This window comes from Catharus ustulatus, chromosome 2, assembly GCF_009819885.2.
Source record: "Catharus ustulatus isolate bCatUst1 chromosome 2, bCatUst1.pri.v2, whole genome shotgun sequence".
NCBI lineage: Eukaryota > Metazoa > Chordata > Aves > Passeriformes > Turdidae > Catharus > Catharus ustulatus.
This window is the reverse complement of record NC_046222.1, coordinates 40,502,765-40,518,189: the sequence shown is the minus strand read 5'-3', so window position 1 is coordinate 40,518,189 and position 15,425 is coordinate 40,502,765. Positions and strand designations below refer to the sequence as shown.

Here is a 15,425-nt window from a genome sequence, read left to right as displayed (position 1 = left end):
CTGCCTGTAAGCAGCCTAGTCCATAGCAAATGCAAAGATGTCTTCCATGCTGGGAGCTTTCCTTCCCAGTGCACTGGACTGTGACTGCTATTAAGTTACAGACTGTACTGCACAAACCACCAGATGGTGAAGATAATTGACCTGTGGTCACAAAACACTTGGCTAGATGTGAGCTGGTGATGCAGCAGTGAAATTGTATAAACTGTTCATCTTTTTACTGTCACTGTATGAAGACTTGACCGTATATTTCTCTGCATCACTGCATGGTTCTGTTCTCACCTGGAGGTGCACTTCACGTTTTTGTGTGTCTGTACAGGAGTAGAAGCTGTGTAGGCACTGGCCTTTGCCTGACCTGCCAGTAGTATTTCCACAGGTCCCTTTGTGCACAGGGATGAAGTCCAAATCCAAGAACAGGCAGTGCTTTGTGTTATCAGAGGTGTCAAAGAGAGGGACTTAAATAGCAGAAGACAAGTAAGGAAGTCTTATAGGGAAACATATTTTAACTATCTTGAAATTCTGATTTTGACCATATAAATTGCATGTGTGTGCCTGAGGGAAATGGGCTTCCTTTCTTTGGAGCATTAAGCTGCTGATGAACAAAGGCACAAAGGACTGGTTCTGGAGAATGAATGATGCTCTTGTCCATAACCATGGTCATACCAGGACAGCCCTGTCAATGACTGGAATTTAGCCCCTGCCGTTGCCACATTTTTTAAGGACTCCAGTTTATAATAAATGCTGCATATTTTGTAAGAATTATAGTAATTTTAATTTTAAAATATCCCAAGAGATGGAAAATCTTGGTTCCTTCCTTGCACCTCTGCTCAGTAAGTCCTTTTCTGCACCTCCCCCTTTCAAGGAAACAAACCCAAAGAGCAGACAACCTCTGGCTTAAAAAATATTGATTTCATGCAAATTAGATAGGGGAAAATGCCAGATGCAGTCAGTTTTCTGTCTTCTTTACATGGAAATAATACTCCCAAAGTGCTCATCTAGTTAGAAAAGAGCAAAGACAGCAAACATTGCTAATTTTTCTTATATAGAGGTACCTAAATGCTTTGATATAGAGTAATGCACAGTGAAAGAAATCTCTGGAAGCATTTATGATTGCCATCTATTAGGAATGGAAAGCTAAACAGAATGAACAAATGGCCTTCATATGTTCTCAAAAATATTTTCATCTCTTCCTAATGGATTGCCGTATTTCTCCTAGCTGCAAAGTGCAAGAATTTTATTTTTGTTGAGAAAAACCAGGTAAGAGGTGGCTTCTTCCCTGCCTCTTGTTAGTTACAGTTTTGTAAACTGAAGGACAGATCAGGCAGGAATGAACAGGCATGGTATTTAAAGTACATGGATTTGTGATTGCATGCAGTGCCTGCCAAGATTTGATTTTCTGTAGATGTTTTTGCACGGAACAAAACATCTTTGTTCCACTCTGTAGGATTATTTGCTCGTTATAAATATATAATTATCTGTATGTAATTATCTGTACATATAATTATCAATCAAAAGTGAATTTCTTAGTAACAGAGGCAATATTCTGTGACTTATTTTAGTGGTAGAATTTACAACTCTGTTTTTGGTCCGAGTGTTTTTCTGTCACTTAAGACTGTTGATATGAAATTCACTGAACTACTTTAATGGTTTCCTTGAAACTTTTCATCTTCTTTTCGCATAGAAGTTGTTTGCTAAACAAAGTTCAGTAAAAAAGGATGGAGTCAAGCTAGTGTGCTGTCCAAAATTTTTGAGCAGCCCATGGAGAACAGAGGCACTGTGGTTTGAGACGTATGTGGAACCCTTGGCAGTGAACAAGGTTCTGTATTAAAAAATGTTGGACTTGTCTGAATAGATAATATCTGCAACCTTCTGTGCCAGGGAGCGTTGCTGAGTTGAGTCAATGACGACTTTCTGTCAGAGCCTAATGAGAGAATTGTCTTGAGGCACCAAGCCATACAAACTTGAAGAGACAAGCCAGCCGTGGTTGAACGAGTGGCCCTCAACAATGTGTTCCTTTGAGCTTCTAAGCTTTGCCTTGCAGTTGTGCAGCGAGGGCCCAGGAGATTCACCAGCCCAGGGAATCCAGAGAGGCTGTTCTTCATCACTGGACATTTGGGTCTGAGTGGAGAAGAACATCGTGGAAAAAACAAAGCCGGAAACCCTAGGGAAACACTGCATGGTGGCTGTTTCCTCCTGCAGAGGAGTCCCTTTATATTTCTTTGGGGACTGTGTTTCTTTTTTTTTAATACAATTATCTTCAGCTTCTTTTTAAAGATTTTCAAGACAGTGGTAAGTAAGCAAGTGATTTCTCAAGCACTTTTATGCTTTCTCAAAACATATATGGTAGGTAAAGATCACAGTGCGTGATTTGTTTTTTCAGTTGTGTCGGGAAGGCGTAGTTAAAAGGCAGTTGCAGTCTGCTTTGTATGTTATTGCTGTCTTTAGAGTAGTGTAATACGTGATCTGTTGTCAGAACATCTTTTGATAACTTAAGTACTTCTTGTGTTGTTTTTCTTTTTTTTAACCAAACTAGGAGGTTACCTTTGGCCAAGCGCTCTCTTAGGAGCTGAATGAGCTTGATGTGGTCTTTGGACAATGTATTTGATTCTTTGTGTACTCTTCTGAAATGATCCATATGTCCATAGTGTTTTGTCTTTTCCCCTTTGAACTTTTAATATCCCAAAGGAATAAGACATAAAGCATTTCCCTGCAATTAATATCTTGCAGTTCTGAATGCCTCTAACATATTTTTTCAAGCCATCTGGTCATAATCCTCAGAAAATTCCCTGTGCCTCAGTCAGGCAGAGATATTTCTGTTCTTTCCCGTAGTCTTTCTGCTGGGATATTCTTAATGATTCAGAAATAATCAACAAAGTCCATTTACTTGCTCGATTTATGTTTTATTGCATTTCCAGTAGGATTCTTAGCACACAAATCTTCTCCAAGTACATTTGAAATAGCCATAAATGGCATTTGAAATTCTCCTCAAAGCAGTGCAGTCTTTGCAGTCAAGTAAGCATGGCTTCTGTTCCACAGTGCTGGTGGTTGAGCACTGGAGGACAGAAGCACCTTAGCAGTAAAATGCTAAGAAAAATGTGCCCTTTTTCCTATTGTAAGAAATGTTTCATTTAGAGAAGAAACCTATGCACCTGTGAAAAACTGTTGTAAAGAAGCATACTCACCTTGGTTTTGCACAGATTTGTGTCAGTTTTGCAGCTCCTGTCAATGCCAACTAGACAGAATTAGACCACTGTGGGGATTTTTTCTGGCATTAATGGAAAGAGCTTCTCCACCTGTTTTGTTTCAGGCATTTTTACACCATCACTGGAGAAATGATAAACCCTGATGCACCTGCCATAGTGGCACTGTCCTTCATTGATTGACTGATGGAAACAGCCACGAAAGGGGAAAGGGATGGAGTGGTAGGACAATTCAGGGGAAGTAATAGGTGAACCCCTTTTGAGAGGCGTTTAAAAGGCATTTAAAGCTATTAATTTACAAACAAAGATAATAAATTAATCAAATATGTAAAAGTAATCCTATGGCTCAGTCTTTGCAGGAAGGCTGACTTCCCTTATGTGGTACTTTGTGGCAGTAGACAAGAACCAGCTCTGTATTTTATATCTCAGCTAAGACAACCTGTCCTACAAGCTTTGGAATCATGCCTTTTAAAATAAATATTTATATCTGACTTGGCTGATTCTCTGCTGCCTCTTTGCACACAGTGCATTTGTACTTCTCTGAAAAGCATAGGATATGACTGCTCAGTTTTTTGTGGATGTCCAGGAGATTGGGTTTTGCTATGCTGACCACAAGGAAAGACCTGAACTGGGATTTACCCTTCCAGATCTGCACTGACATTACTTTGCCCTAGTTCACTTCAGTGGGAAGAAGGGAACTTATCCTAAAGGTGCATCTCCTAAATAGCCTGCTTACCACTGACTGGTACAGAGTGCCTGTGGGACCAGCGCAGATGTAGATCTCCAGTTTCAGGTGAAATGGGTATTCCTGCAGTTTACTGACTATCCTGCCTGAAAAGTGGCAGAAAAGGTGATTAAGGAGAGCATTTAATCGTTTTCCATTTCTTGAGACAAAGACATTAAAAAAAAAAGGGAGCAAAGGAAAGTTTAGATATGTTAAGTACAGCTGGAATATTCCCAGGTAGTCCTTTAAATATGAAGTATCAAAGAGAAATTTTCTTATAGGAGATTAAATCTCTCACTTGGCTGTTGAGTTTCTATTCTGTATTTCACATGTGATTTGGAAAGATACATTTATTTTTAAACTTTACTCAAACTTTCTCTCTGTATGTTTTTGTACATGTACAATATGCATATTCTTGTCTCTGCAGCATATTTTTCACCTGTGGCTGCTGACTAGTGTATGCTCATAAGGTGGACAGAGACATCCTAAATCTGAGCTCGGGGGCTGCAGAGGCAAGGAGACTGTGTGTGTAATGTTTGTGTGTGCAGGCAGGTTACAGATGTTTGTGTCAAGGGACCAGTTAAGCAACCATCTTCCTGCTGTAGAAAACATGAAACAAGACTCTGGAGCTGGAACAAAAGCAGTTCCCATCTTGGAGAGCTTGTCTCTCAGTAGATGGAGCAGACATGGTTTTGGGGAAAGGAGCAATATAGGAGCAAGGTGTTCATGCTGTCGGGTTGAACGTGTTGTACCAGTGCTGTAGCTTTATGCACTGTTCAAAATGTGCAAAGTGACTTGGAGTGTGTAGGAGGTTACCAAGGAGAGATTAACTCAGAGGAAAGAAAAAAAATTGCAAAAAGGGTACATTTTAATATTGTCTAAGCCAAAAAAGATTCCTTTTGCTCATTTTTATTGTGATTCAGGATAGAAGAATCTCTGTAGACTTGGGAAAATTGTTACACAACAATTTGGTAACACAAACCTGTCTCCCCTTAAGTTGCATGAAGCCACACAATCTGACCTTTGTGGGTTTCAGGACTCAAATATTCAGGAGAAAGTAAAAAGAGTAGCTGGTAAATGGCTAGGAGAGACTTCAGGTGCTCTCCTTGTTTTCAGGAGGCTTGTGCAGAGTGTCCAGGAATAAGATTATTCTCTCCTTTGTTGGTTCAAGCTGCAACTTCTATCTTGCCCAGATTTTGCTCACCTTCACTCCTGCAGTCACACCCTAAGCTACTCCTGGCAAAATGATCAAGGTTATGGAAAAAGTTCCATTATAAAAGCCATAAAGTGGACATCTTGACTGAGCTAGTCACGGGAGCAATGACAGTGCTGGCAGGGTGGGTAGAGGAGGCAGTCCTGGCTTGGCTCAGCCAGTGCCAGGGTGAGGGTTGTCAGCCAGGCTGTGCAGCATCGCTGCTAGGCAAGCGCCTCACCAGGCAGTGCAACAGGGAAACGTGTCAGCTGTTTTGTTCATGGTCAAAAAGCAAACCCTGAATTTAGTGTCATGTACCCTCTCAGGTCCTTCTGGAACAGTGTTCCGTGGTGCAGAGACCTCTGAAACCCTGTGCATAGAGTGTGCTTGCAATTCAACTCTGTACCACCCTGGCTTGGCTGCAGATGCTCAGGATGAGCTGCATGCACAAATTGTGCAGGAACATCATCCAGGAGAAGGAATTTTGTAGCAGCATGCTGGCTGCTGTGTTAGGAGGCAGTGTGAACATGTGGTTGGAGAGACTTGCCAGAACTGCAGTACCCTGAATCACAGCAGTCTTACCTCTTAGCAGGACCTGAGCCTTTCCCTTACCCCATACATGCAAGAAAAGGAGACGATTTTGTTGCTCAGATCTGGAGGTTGCCTCAACAAAACAGCAGTTTCACTGTCTTGGGGGCAGTAGTTGGGAGGGCATGAGAGAGCTCTGCACCTTCATCTGGGAGTGACTGTGCTTGAGCTTACACAAGGTGGGATCCTGGAGTAGAGAAGTGGTTGTTGAATGTAGCAGTGTGGGTTTGTTCTGCCAAGTCGCTGCTTGAGCAGAGGACAAAGGTAGGTGGTGGCACGAAGTTCTCACACCCTCTGAGCTGAGCCAGGACTAGTGTTTAGGTTCTAAGGTACTCCCATTCTCAGACTCTTTGAGAGCTGTTTCTTCTAGAGGGAGAGTTGCTGACAGGTGGGATGGGTACATGATGTGACTTAGTAAAAGAAGACAGAAATAAAGGCTGTTCTGGAGTGTAACAGGACTTCATTACTCCAGAGATTCAGTTACCAAGCATAACATTTTTGAGGGGAAAATATAATGAAGACCTTGTTCGACTTGGAAGCAAGGCAGAGTATTCCACTGGCTTTTGGTTATTGTATCTGTTTCTTATAGAAACCATCTTAGTGATGATTGTGACAGAAAGAGCCATCTGTGACTCTGTGGTCCTATTTCTAAGTAGTAATGATTTGCCCAGCTCTGGATGTGTTCTTCATTGCAGACCTCTAAGAATTCTTTGGTTTTATTCCCACTGAACAATTTAAAAGGCTGAGGCACACGGAGGTGGCACATTTCAGCTGCAGGCATATGTGGTACCTGCCTCAGTAGCATTTATGTATCAGCAGCTGCCATCCCCCCCCTGCAGCCAGGCTGCTGCAGTCCTGTCCCTGGCTCCCTTTCCTGCTTCCTCGCCTTACTGGTGCTCTTAATTTAATTTTGTAAGGTTTGCAGAGAGCTAAATTTGGACCCAAGAGTTATTTTTAGAGTCTTGAAAATAGGCTAATGTACAAAAAAAGATTTTTCTCACAGTTTAATGAACCATTTTTGGATTTTGAGGGGGAGAGGAGGATTAGCAGTAAGATGGAAGGGCTTTTCATGTCATCTCCTTAGTCATATAAGGAGCAAACGGCCCATTTATGACACTGACGTCATCTCAGAGCTTCATGTGCATTGTCCCATACCGTTCTTTCTCCTTGATCTGTTTCCAAAACTCCTCTTTGCTTATCCACCCACTTTTCTTACGTGCTGCCAGCCCCTGTCCTTCAGTGGTGCTGCAGATGTCTTCTGCCTGCATTTTCAGCCCCACACAGATTCTCTGAATCAATTTTAAGGAGCTATTGATGGGAGTGGGTTTCAGGAAAATGCCTACCATTCACTTCTTGGTTTCTGCCAGGATGGGTTTCAAGTGCCCATATTCCAACTAGAGGCTCATTCAAAATCTAGTGCTGAGCAGATAGTGCATAGACTGGCGCAACAGAGAAGTGTTTGTCCTTGCCTTTCTGACCATGCCTGTCTCAGCCTCAGGGAAAGGTGATTGTTGTCCAGGGCTTATGTGCTTGCACCAGCTTTGAAATCATCATGGAGTCAGTGCTTTACCTGAGATAGGTACTGTGCTGAAGTCACTTGAGGGGTGGTGAAAATGAGTTTAATCCTCAAGACTGTAAGGAAAAAAAAAAAAAAAAAAGAAGAAGAAGGGAAAAAAAAAAGAGGGGAGGCAAGGAGGCTGACCTTGAAGTGCTGTGCTTCCAGGAAGCCAGCCATCTGCTGCCCTGTGTTGAAGTGAGTACAGGTTTGGATTGCTAATCCTTTCCTCTGATCCTGGGGACATTTCAGAGAAGTGTGAGTGAGCAGATGGATTTTATTAGACTTAGAAGAGACACTTCTTAAATTGAAAAGGCTTTCAACCTTGTCTTTAGAGAATGGTATTGACATGGAGGTCCTTGTCTTTCATGCTGCTTGCCTATTCCCTCCTTCTCTCCCCCACTTGCAGGACAGGATTTAAAACCCACCTGAGCACTGCCCACCTCTGCCACCTCAGCAGATGTTTGTCATACCGAGTGCTTTCTATGTGTCTTACCTCATATTTGTTTTGGCTTGAGATACAGCCCAGTCCCCCAAATGTTTACTGCTGGACGTGCTCCCGCTGACATCTGCAGGAGAGCAGCAAGTCCAGCTGCTGACCGAAGTGATCCTGGCAGCAGCTGCTGCCCGTGTGGGGTACGGTCCTTCTCAAAGAAGCTGTGATCGTGTTCTGAACTCACACTGTATTTTCACTAATGTCCTTCCAAGATAAAAGGCCAAAAAGATGACCACCACTTATGGGCTAATTAACCAGGAGCCTCCATCTCATTTTTCATAATCCAGATGTTATCCTGCTAATTTCAGGGCTGTTACTCAAGCGCAGAATTGGACACACAGAAGTTGAGAGTGGGTCTACATCACAGGCTTTTGTCAGGGAGGCCCTCAGTCAGGGCTTTGATGGGGTGTGTGATCTTTGGCCAACACAGCTGTGCTGACAAGAAGTCCTCAACATCAATTTCTGCTCATTATACCAGCAAAACCTTATTTTTTCTGATATTGCTGATGTGGGGGAAGAGAAGCTTCCCGGCATGTTGCTTCCAGTGTGAGTTCTGTTAATGGTGACCTCTTCTTACTCATCCGTGGACCCCAGCCCAACTGCTCTTGCAACCTCCCTTGGTAAGACCTGATCTAAGTGGGTGCAGTTGTGAGGTTTCTGTTAGGAAACCGGGACTGTACTTGCTTTTATTATTGATTTTTTTTTTCCTAAGAGTCTTTTGAATGCATTTTTTGAAATGTACATCTTGTTCTCAAGAAGGCTTTGATCTTGTTAATCTTTTCATCTATGCATCAATCTGTTGTGTGAAAATGCTGGAATGTGCTCTTATTGTGGCAAGGGCTTTCTTTGGGTTTGTTTCCAATTTTTTTTGCATAGTTTAGGGAATTTTTATTCCCTGGGGCTCTCCCTCTGGCTTGATCCTACGTGAAAGTTGACCACAGACGTGTCAGGTTCTAGAATGCCACTTCAGGCTATGTCTTTGAATTTTATTTGCAGGGATTTCCTGATACCAAATTGAAGCAATTATTTTTCTCTTTCCATGCATTATGATAAAGAAAACGTTTTGGGTGAGCCTGCACATTCAACTGTAAGCAGCAATGAGCTCCCTCTGCCTGTCTTCGCCAGGTGGGACACACACCAACCTTGAACTCAAAGTTTTGTGGTTGCTATAGCGTGAGGCAGAGTCTGGACTAACTTACCTGCTCTCTGTCTGTATTAAGAGGTTGAGCAGACTGCTGAGGTTGTGGTCGTTTGTCCAGTTCGAGGCATGGACAACATGATTAAATCCATCTGCATTTCGTCACATAAACTTAGCCTTAATCTTGATCACTTATATTTGCTTTTTTTCTCCTAGTTTTTACAGGTTTAGACTTCAGTTATGCTTTCACAGTCATTCTTTCCTAAAATGTCCGTCTGCCCATGATAGCAGCTATTTTTGTGAAAACCTTTGCATAAATGCAATCATAAGTTTGAGAAGTCGTGTCCTGTGGCATAACGTGAATCTGAAGGAAAGTGAGGAAGGGGTCATTTGGCAGCCAAAAAAGAAAAAATCAAAACTGTACCTTCTATATATGTCTGTCACAATAGTACCTTTTTAACTGAGTTTAGTCAGGCCTTTTGCAGTTTTGGGACCTTCTCTGAGCACAGTGGAGTGACCAAGGTGTCCTTTTCAAGCTTTCCTCAGTGTAAACTAGAAATTGTTCAGCTGAGTAGTTGATGATATTGTGGTAGTCGCTGAGCACTTCAACTGGGAAAGGAACTGATGCCTTTGGCTCTGTCCATAACTGCGAGAGAATTTGACTTATGAAAGTGGCCTGGGCAACAGAAGGTTGGAGCATGAAAGGACACCTGGGAAGTGTGCTGCCAGAGCACAGAGCCTGGTGTTGACCTCTGAGAAGGCAGTACTTCAAGATCTTTGAATATTTGTTGTCGTTGATACTGTTGACCTGTAAGTGTAAACTACTTGGTTTATGAAAACATAATGAATTTCTGTTTGTACTTGTGTCTTTTGTGTAGGTCCTGAGGGAGGCTAATAAATTGGCTGAAATGGAAGAGCCGCCTTTGCTGCCTGGGGAAACCATTAAAGACATGGGTATGTGAAGAGGAAATTCCTTATTGTTTGCTGACAAACAGTAGAATATCCATAGAGCAAAATATCTTGGTGGTCAGTGGCCAACAGCAGCGAATTGCAGATGTTTTGGGAACCATGATCAGGATGTTTCATTAATTGAGCTATTGCACATCACAAGGTAACTGTGTCTTCTTTTAGCATGTAGCAAGTACAAAGCAATTCAATTCTCTTACCGTGAGTGATGGGGTGAGTTTGTACAGCTCTGCATTTGCTGCCTCTTGAGAGGACGTGGATCAACTGTTTGTCCTTGCCACAGGATAACTTCCTAGGCTGATACAGCCCAATAATGCGTCAAATCTCTGTCATGGGCTCTAGGAAAGGATACAGTGCTTTTGCAGGGAGCTTACTGTGATGGGGGATGGGTTTTTTCTTTTTTCATCCAGACATTCTGGCATGCGTCAGATTTGCTGATGCTCTCCATTCTGAAGGCTTGAGTAAGCCTTTTGATTAATTTTCTGTGAAAGATTTTGCATTCTCTTTTTTTAACATGCTACCTTCCTCTTAAGATTATAAAGAAGTGTGCAACTTCACTCCTAAACATAAAAAATCAAAAAGTGAAAACTGAAAATACATCACAAAAAAAAATGCACCTATCAACAACAATATAAAAGCAAGCAAGAAAACCTCCAAACAACCCACCTCAAATGATTTAATGATTTTTCTCTACCTCTTTCCTAAGGACTTTGAACTCATACTCCAACCATACACTGCAGACTGATATCTAACGCACTCCACAGATGCAATTAGCTCTGACAGTGAGGCAGTATTTTGAAGGGTTCCTAGGGAATGGTTTAAGAAATCAGAATTACCAGTGTTTTATCTGTGGTCGAATGGTGTGATGAGCCATGTAACTGTATAAGACTGGGTGGCTTTTGGAGTAGCCCAGACAGCAGCTGCTTGTTCCAGCAAGAAGCTAAAGGCAGCAAAAAGGAAATCTTTGTTATTCACCAGCAATAATTGTTTCCTGTTAAAAGTGTGAAGAAAGGCAAATGTAATTCTCCTTGTATTTTTCAGGGAAGGGAAGAAAAAATATTTTCAGCCAACCCTATAATCTAGGGTAAGATTGGCCTGTAAAAGACAGGAATTCCACAAGCAGGGGAATTAGTAAATCTGGTTTCCAGTTTCTTTCTCCCATATGTATTCTCTTATACATACCAAAGGCTGAGCTCATTAGCCTTTCCCGTGGTGATAGCACCACTACAACCTCTCTATTATACCTGGCATTCGTTCTCACAAACAGTGAAGCACTTTAATGCCTTGGAGATCCCTGTTTATCAAGCAGAGACTGCTGAAATCATACAGCTGTGGCAGGGTTAAGGTCAGGCAAGCCATGTGTGTAGGTACGTTTGTACATGCGCAGTGTAATTAAGTAAAATTGCTTCCTTAGGAAACCAGGCTAATAAAATGCAAATGTGAAAGGTGGTGTAGCTTACAAGCTGGCAAGGCCAGTGTTTGAGATCGTGCCTGGGGTTCCTTACCTGGAAAACATTTTTCTAGCACCTTTCCTCTTTACCCAGAAATCCTGTTCCTTTTCAGATGTAAATGCACGCTTTTCTTATTAGTGGATTTTGCTGGGGTTTTGTTAAGCATTTCAAAATTACATTTTGAATAATGGGAACTCCAGTGGAAAAACTAGGCAGGCTGCCCTCACCCTTGTTATGCTTCCTGAGTCTGCTTTCAAACCTCTGTCAAACTAGTCTGTGAAAAGAAGTGATTAATAATCACACACTAATGAAACACTTGGTTTAATTAGAAATGGCTATAAGCATTTTGTGTTTAATTGTCCTTCCAACAACTACATGTAAATTTATATTAATAAATAATGGAATTGCTAGCATGTTTTTTATCGATAGGTATATTTTATTTCTTTTTAACCAGATATTGTGTGTTACATATTTTGTTCCAAATTAGTCACTTCTGATATTTTAAGGATCTTTCTCCACATCCAGATCTCGAGAGTCAATGAAGACAAATGCAGAAGTAGAGCTGACTTGAGAATTATTTCGTTATATGATTTGCTAATGCCCTGGAATAAGACAGACTTCTCTCTCCCCCCTGGGCTAAATCTCATGGGATAAAGGTGAAAGGAATTTAGATTCCCATTCTGACAACCCAGTGGCCTCACACCTCATGTTCATGGTGGCTGTCTCCTGGGTGGGGAGGCGAGCCTTCCTCCTGACACAGCCCTTGCAAAATGGGTCTCCTAGGGCTTGGAGGCTTGAGGTTATTAAGATGATCCAGGGAGTTTTTTCATGGATCTAGCAGCTCTGGTCAGTAAGTCTCCTCTGTGTTTTCAAGGGGTGTCATTACTTTTTGGTTATAGTGTAAACCATTGCCACAACACAGCCAGACAACTGCTTCAGTGGCAGAAGACATGATAGGCAGCAGGGGTGGGGAGGCGACAACTTAAATCTTGACATTTTTAATTGATATAAAACAGAAGGGCAGTTAGGAGAGGTGTTTGCTGTGGAAAGCCAGCAGCACCTCTTGCCTTTTGCTGGAACAAGTGAGAAACATTTGAGGCCATTTAAGAAGGGGACTGTTTTGAGTCACCATCACTCAGGCTCAAAAATAATTGAATTGTGCAGAGTAACTTGATCGCTGACTTCAGATCTAAGATCACCAGCAGCTGGGTGTTGCACAGATTCATGGCTCCTGCAAATCACTGTAGCTCTGCTGGCTTGTACCATGAGGGCCTTCATCCCAGGGCTCACTCCATGTGCAAAGGTGTACAGAAGGACCCAAGCATCCTAAAAACCACATGAACAACAACTGCCTTCTGCCCCTGGTGGCACAAACCGTGTTGGACACAATCCGTAGCTTTTATGCAGATTGTTGTCAGCTTCAAATGTGTGCATCCAGGCAAGAGTGGTCTCCTCTTTTCATACATGATGTTCTTAGCTACGGGCAGTAAGAACAAAACAGTTTGCACCAAACGCTGGCCTGTTGACAGGGGTAGCAGTTTTGTGCACATGTAGGATGCTGGGTGATGGTACTAACTCTACCCAAACTCTTACCTTCTCCACAGAACTGAAACTTGCAAGTTGGCTCTAGGCTAGAACCACAGATTAAGCTTGTTTTAATTTCATGATCAGCAAGGTAGAACCCACAAATGTTGTTGCTGGCATAATTTTCTCCAACAAATTAACTGTGAAATTGACAATTTCTTCTTTTCTTTTTTTCCTTAAGCTAAGGATGTTACTTACATCTGCCCCTTCACTGGAGCAATCAGAGGGACCCTTACTGTTACCAATTATAGACTGTATTTTAAAAGCATGGAACGGGTAAGCTTTTGAAATAATCTACTTTTGCTACCTTTTCAATCTTCAGACCTGGGTGTTGTTTGAGAGGATTTCTGTGTGAAATGTGGCTATATGTCTGGGAATATTATAGACATAAGGGTGCAGGAGCTGGGGATTTTTTCCCCCTCCCCTTTTTAAACTCACAAATTTCAACTGTCTACAGGACCCTCCTTTTGTCCTAGATGCATCTTTAGGTGTAATCAACAGAGTGGAGAAAATTGGAGGTGCTTCCAGTCGTGGTGAAAATTCATATGGGCTGGAGATTGTATGCAAGGTAAACTTTTATCTGTGTTTTACAACAGGGTAAGGGGAACATATATTTTTAAAGGTTTTCTCTGTAGTACCGTAGGAAGTTCTGCAAAATGTTTCAGTCAGTATGACTTCACAGTTGTCAAAAACCAGGATTTTAAAAGTAATTTTCAGTTTTCTCTAGCTCCACTCATTTGAGAAGCGGTCCAGACATTTTTTCAGGCTTCGTACTGGGCAGTGGCTTTTCTTCATCATGGAGGTGTAAGCCTGCATCCTCAGTTCTCAGGATTGCCCACCAGAGTTATTCTAGTTAGACTCCAGTTACTGTGGAATTCAGTAGGCCTTTCTCTCATTTGCATTTCAAGAGCAAGAGAGGGATATGTTTTTCCCCTAAATCATTAGCTCATATCTACCTGCTGCTGTGCTTTGCCGTGAGGGTCTGGTGAGTAGCCTCCCATCCTCATCAGGGCTGTTCTTCCATTTTTTTCAAGGCAGTACATATTTCACATGTGCCTTTCAAGAGCCCTTGGAATAACTAGAAATACAAACTGCAGTAAAAATTAACAATTTGCCTCCTCATGTCTGCTTACAATAGACCCCCAAAGTACATAAAGCCACCATCTCCCCTCCTAAATCCATATCTCTCGATGGCATTGTCCTTCTGCTTCCCTCAGTGACCACACAGGAGGAGCTGGATTCAGAACCTTGCAGGTTTTGGGCTGCTTAGACCTTGTCAGATCTCCTCTATGCTGAAAGGATACCACTTGCTTGATAAGAGCAGATGGAGGAATGAAAAGGAATCCCAAACTGCTCTGGTCACTGCTGTGAATTTGAGGCACCAGGAAGCTGAGCAGACTGTCAAGCTGTGGGTGTGCTGAGTCAAGACCAGTTACTGCAATCTGTACCAAATCATCCAGCTGCTCCCTTGTCCTATGGCAGTCATAATCTGCCCTGGCTAATTTAGGGTGGGGTGCTTGTGCTGGCAAACTGGTTTGTGTCCTATTTTGATCTGGATTCCTAATCCTCAGCCATTTTGTTTGTAAGCACACTTGGTCAAGTTTGGAGTGAACGATATCGCTTCCCTGTGTGAGAAGCTCAGGCACAAACAATAGGATGGGTGTTTTGGCCCTTTGTAGCATATTTATATATTTATATTTTATGTCAGCCTGCTTCACCAGGATATGCACAGCAGCTTAGTGCAATGACAAAGTGGTACTGTTACACCTTGTGCGTCCTGAAAAGTTCTGACACCTGTCATGTAATCCCTGTGAGGAAGCAAAGTCTTCAGCTGTTTATCTCATTCTTTGACTTGCTCTACCATCTTCATGTACTTGAACTTGATAGCTCATTTCCTGTTCATGGGTTTTGGATTCTTAACTGCAAGCATTTTAGTTGCAGGCTTGGCTGGAAAAACTTAGAGATGTTTTATTTGCTCTCCAAATTTGGTTTTGTAGATGACTATGGAAAGGAGGTCCTGAATGGCCACTTTTTGTCTAAACTGTGCTGCTGTGCAAAGTGGAGGAGTTCTTGGTTTCAAGACATCCTTTTGAGTGCTCTGATAGATGGAAGCTTTAAAGGGAGATGGCATTGGATGCTTTGCACCCAGCTGTCTGGTTTTGGACCCCCTTCATGCAGTAGCTCTGTGGAGGTACTTTTTTTAGGCCATCCCCTCCAGGGGCCTTATGGCACTGCTTGGCGTGAGAGCTCAGTGAGAGCCAAGGAGGTATGTCTCACAGAGTCCTGCTGGTCAAACAGCTTCTTCCTGAGCAGGGCTCTCCTCAAGACTTTCAGCAGGTGGAGAGCTTCATGTGAAGGCAGGATTCTGTGGTCAGACACAGCTGTGCCCTCCCTTGGCTGCTCTGCTGTTGTTGGAGACTGTAGGCAACACCTGAACAAAGCCCAACGTTGCAATACAACATTGTTCAAAGTACAATATTAAATCAGTGGTAGAAATAGCATTGTCATGTATCCCTGTTTTGAATTCTGGCTTT

At 42.4% G+C, this 15,425-nt stretch overlaps 1 protein-coding gene across 1 annotated transcript in view; it reads left to right on the top strand.

The window, feature by feature from the left end:
• The window catches only part of MTMR2 (myotubularin related protein 2), a 62,243-nt gene that overhangs the window by 27,354 nt on the left and 19,464 nt on the right, over positions 1–15,425 (top strand). The window contains exons 3-5 of the mRNA XM_033051083.1: positions 9,769–9,844; positions 13,073–13,167; positions 13,349–13,459. Of these exons, the coding sequence (XP_032906974.1) occupies positions 9,769–9,844; positions 13,073–13,167; positions 13,349–13,459 (282 nt within the window). The remainder of the gene's footprint in view (positions 1–9,768; positions 9,845–13,072; positions 13,168–13,348; positions 13,460–15,425) is intronic.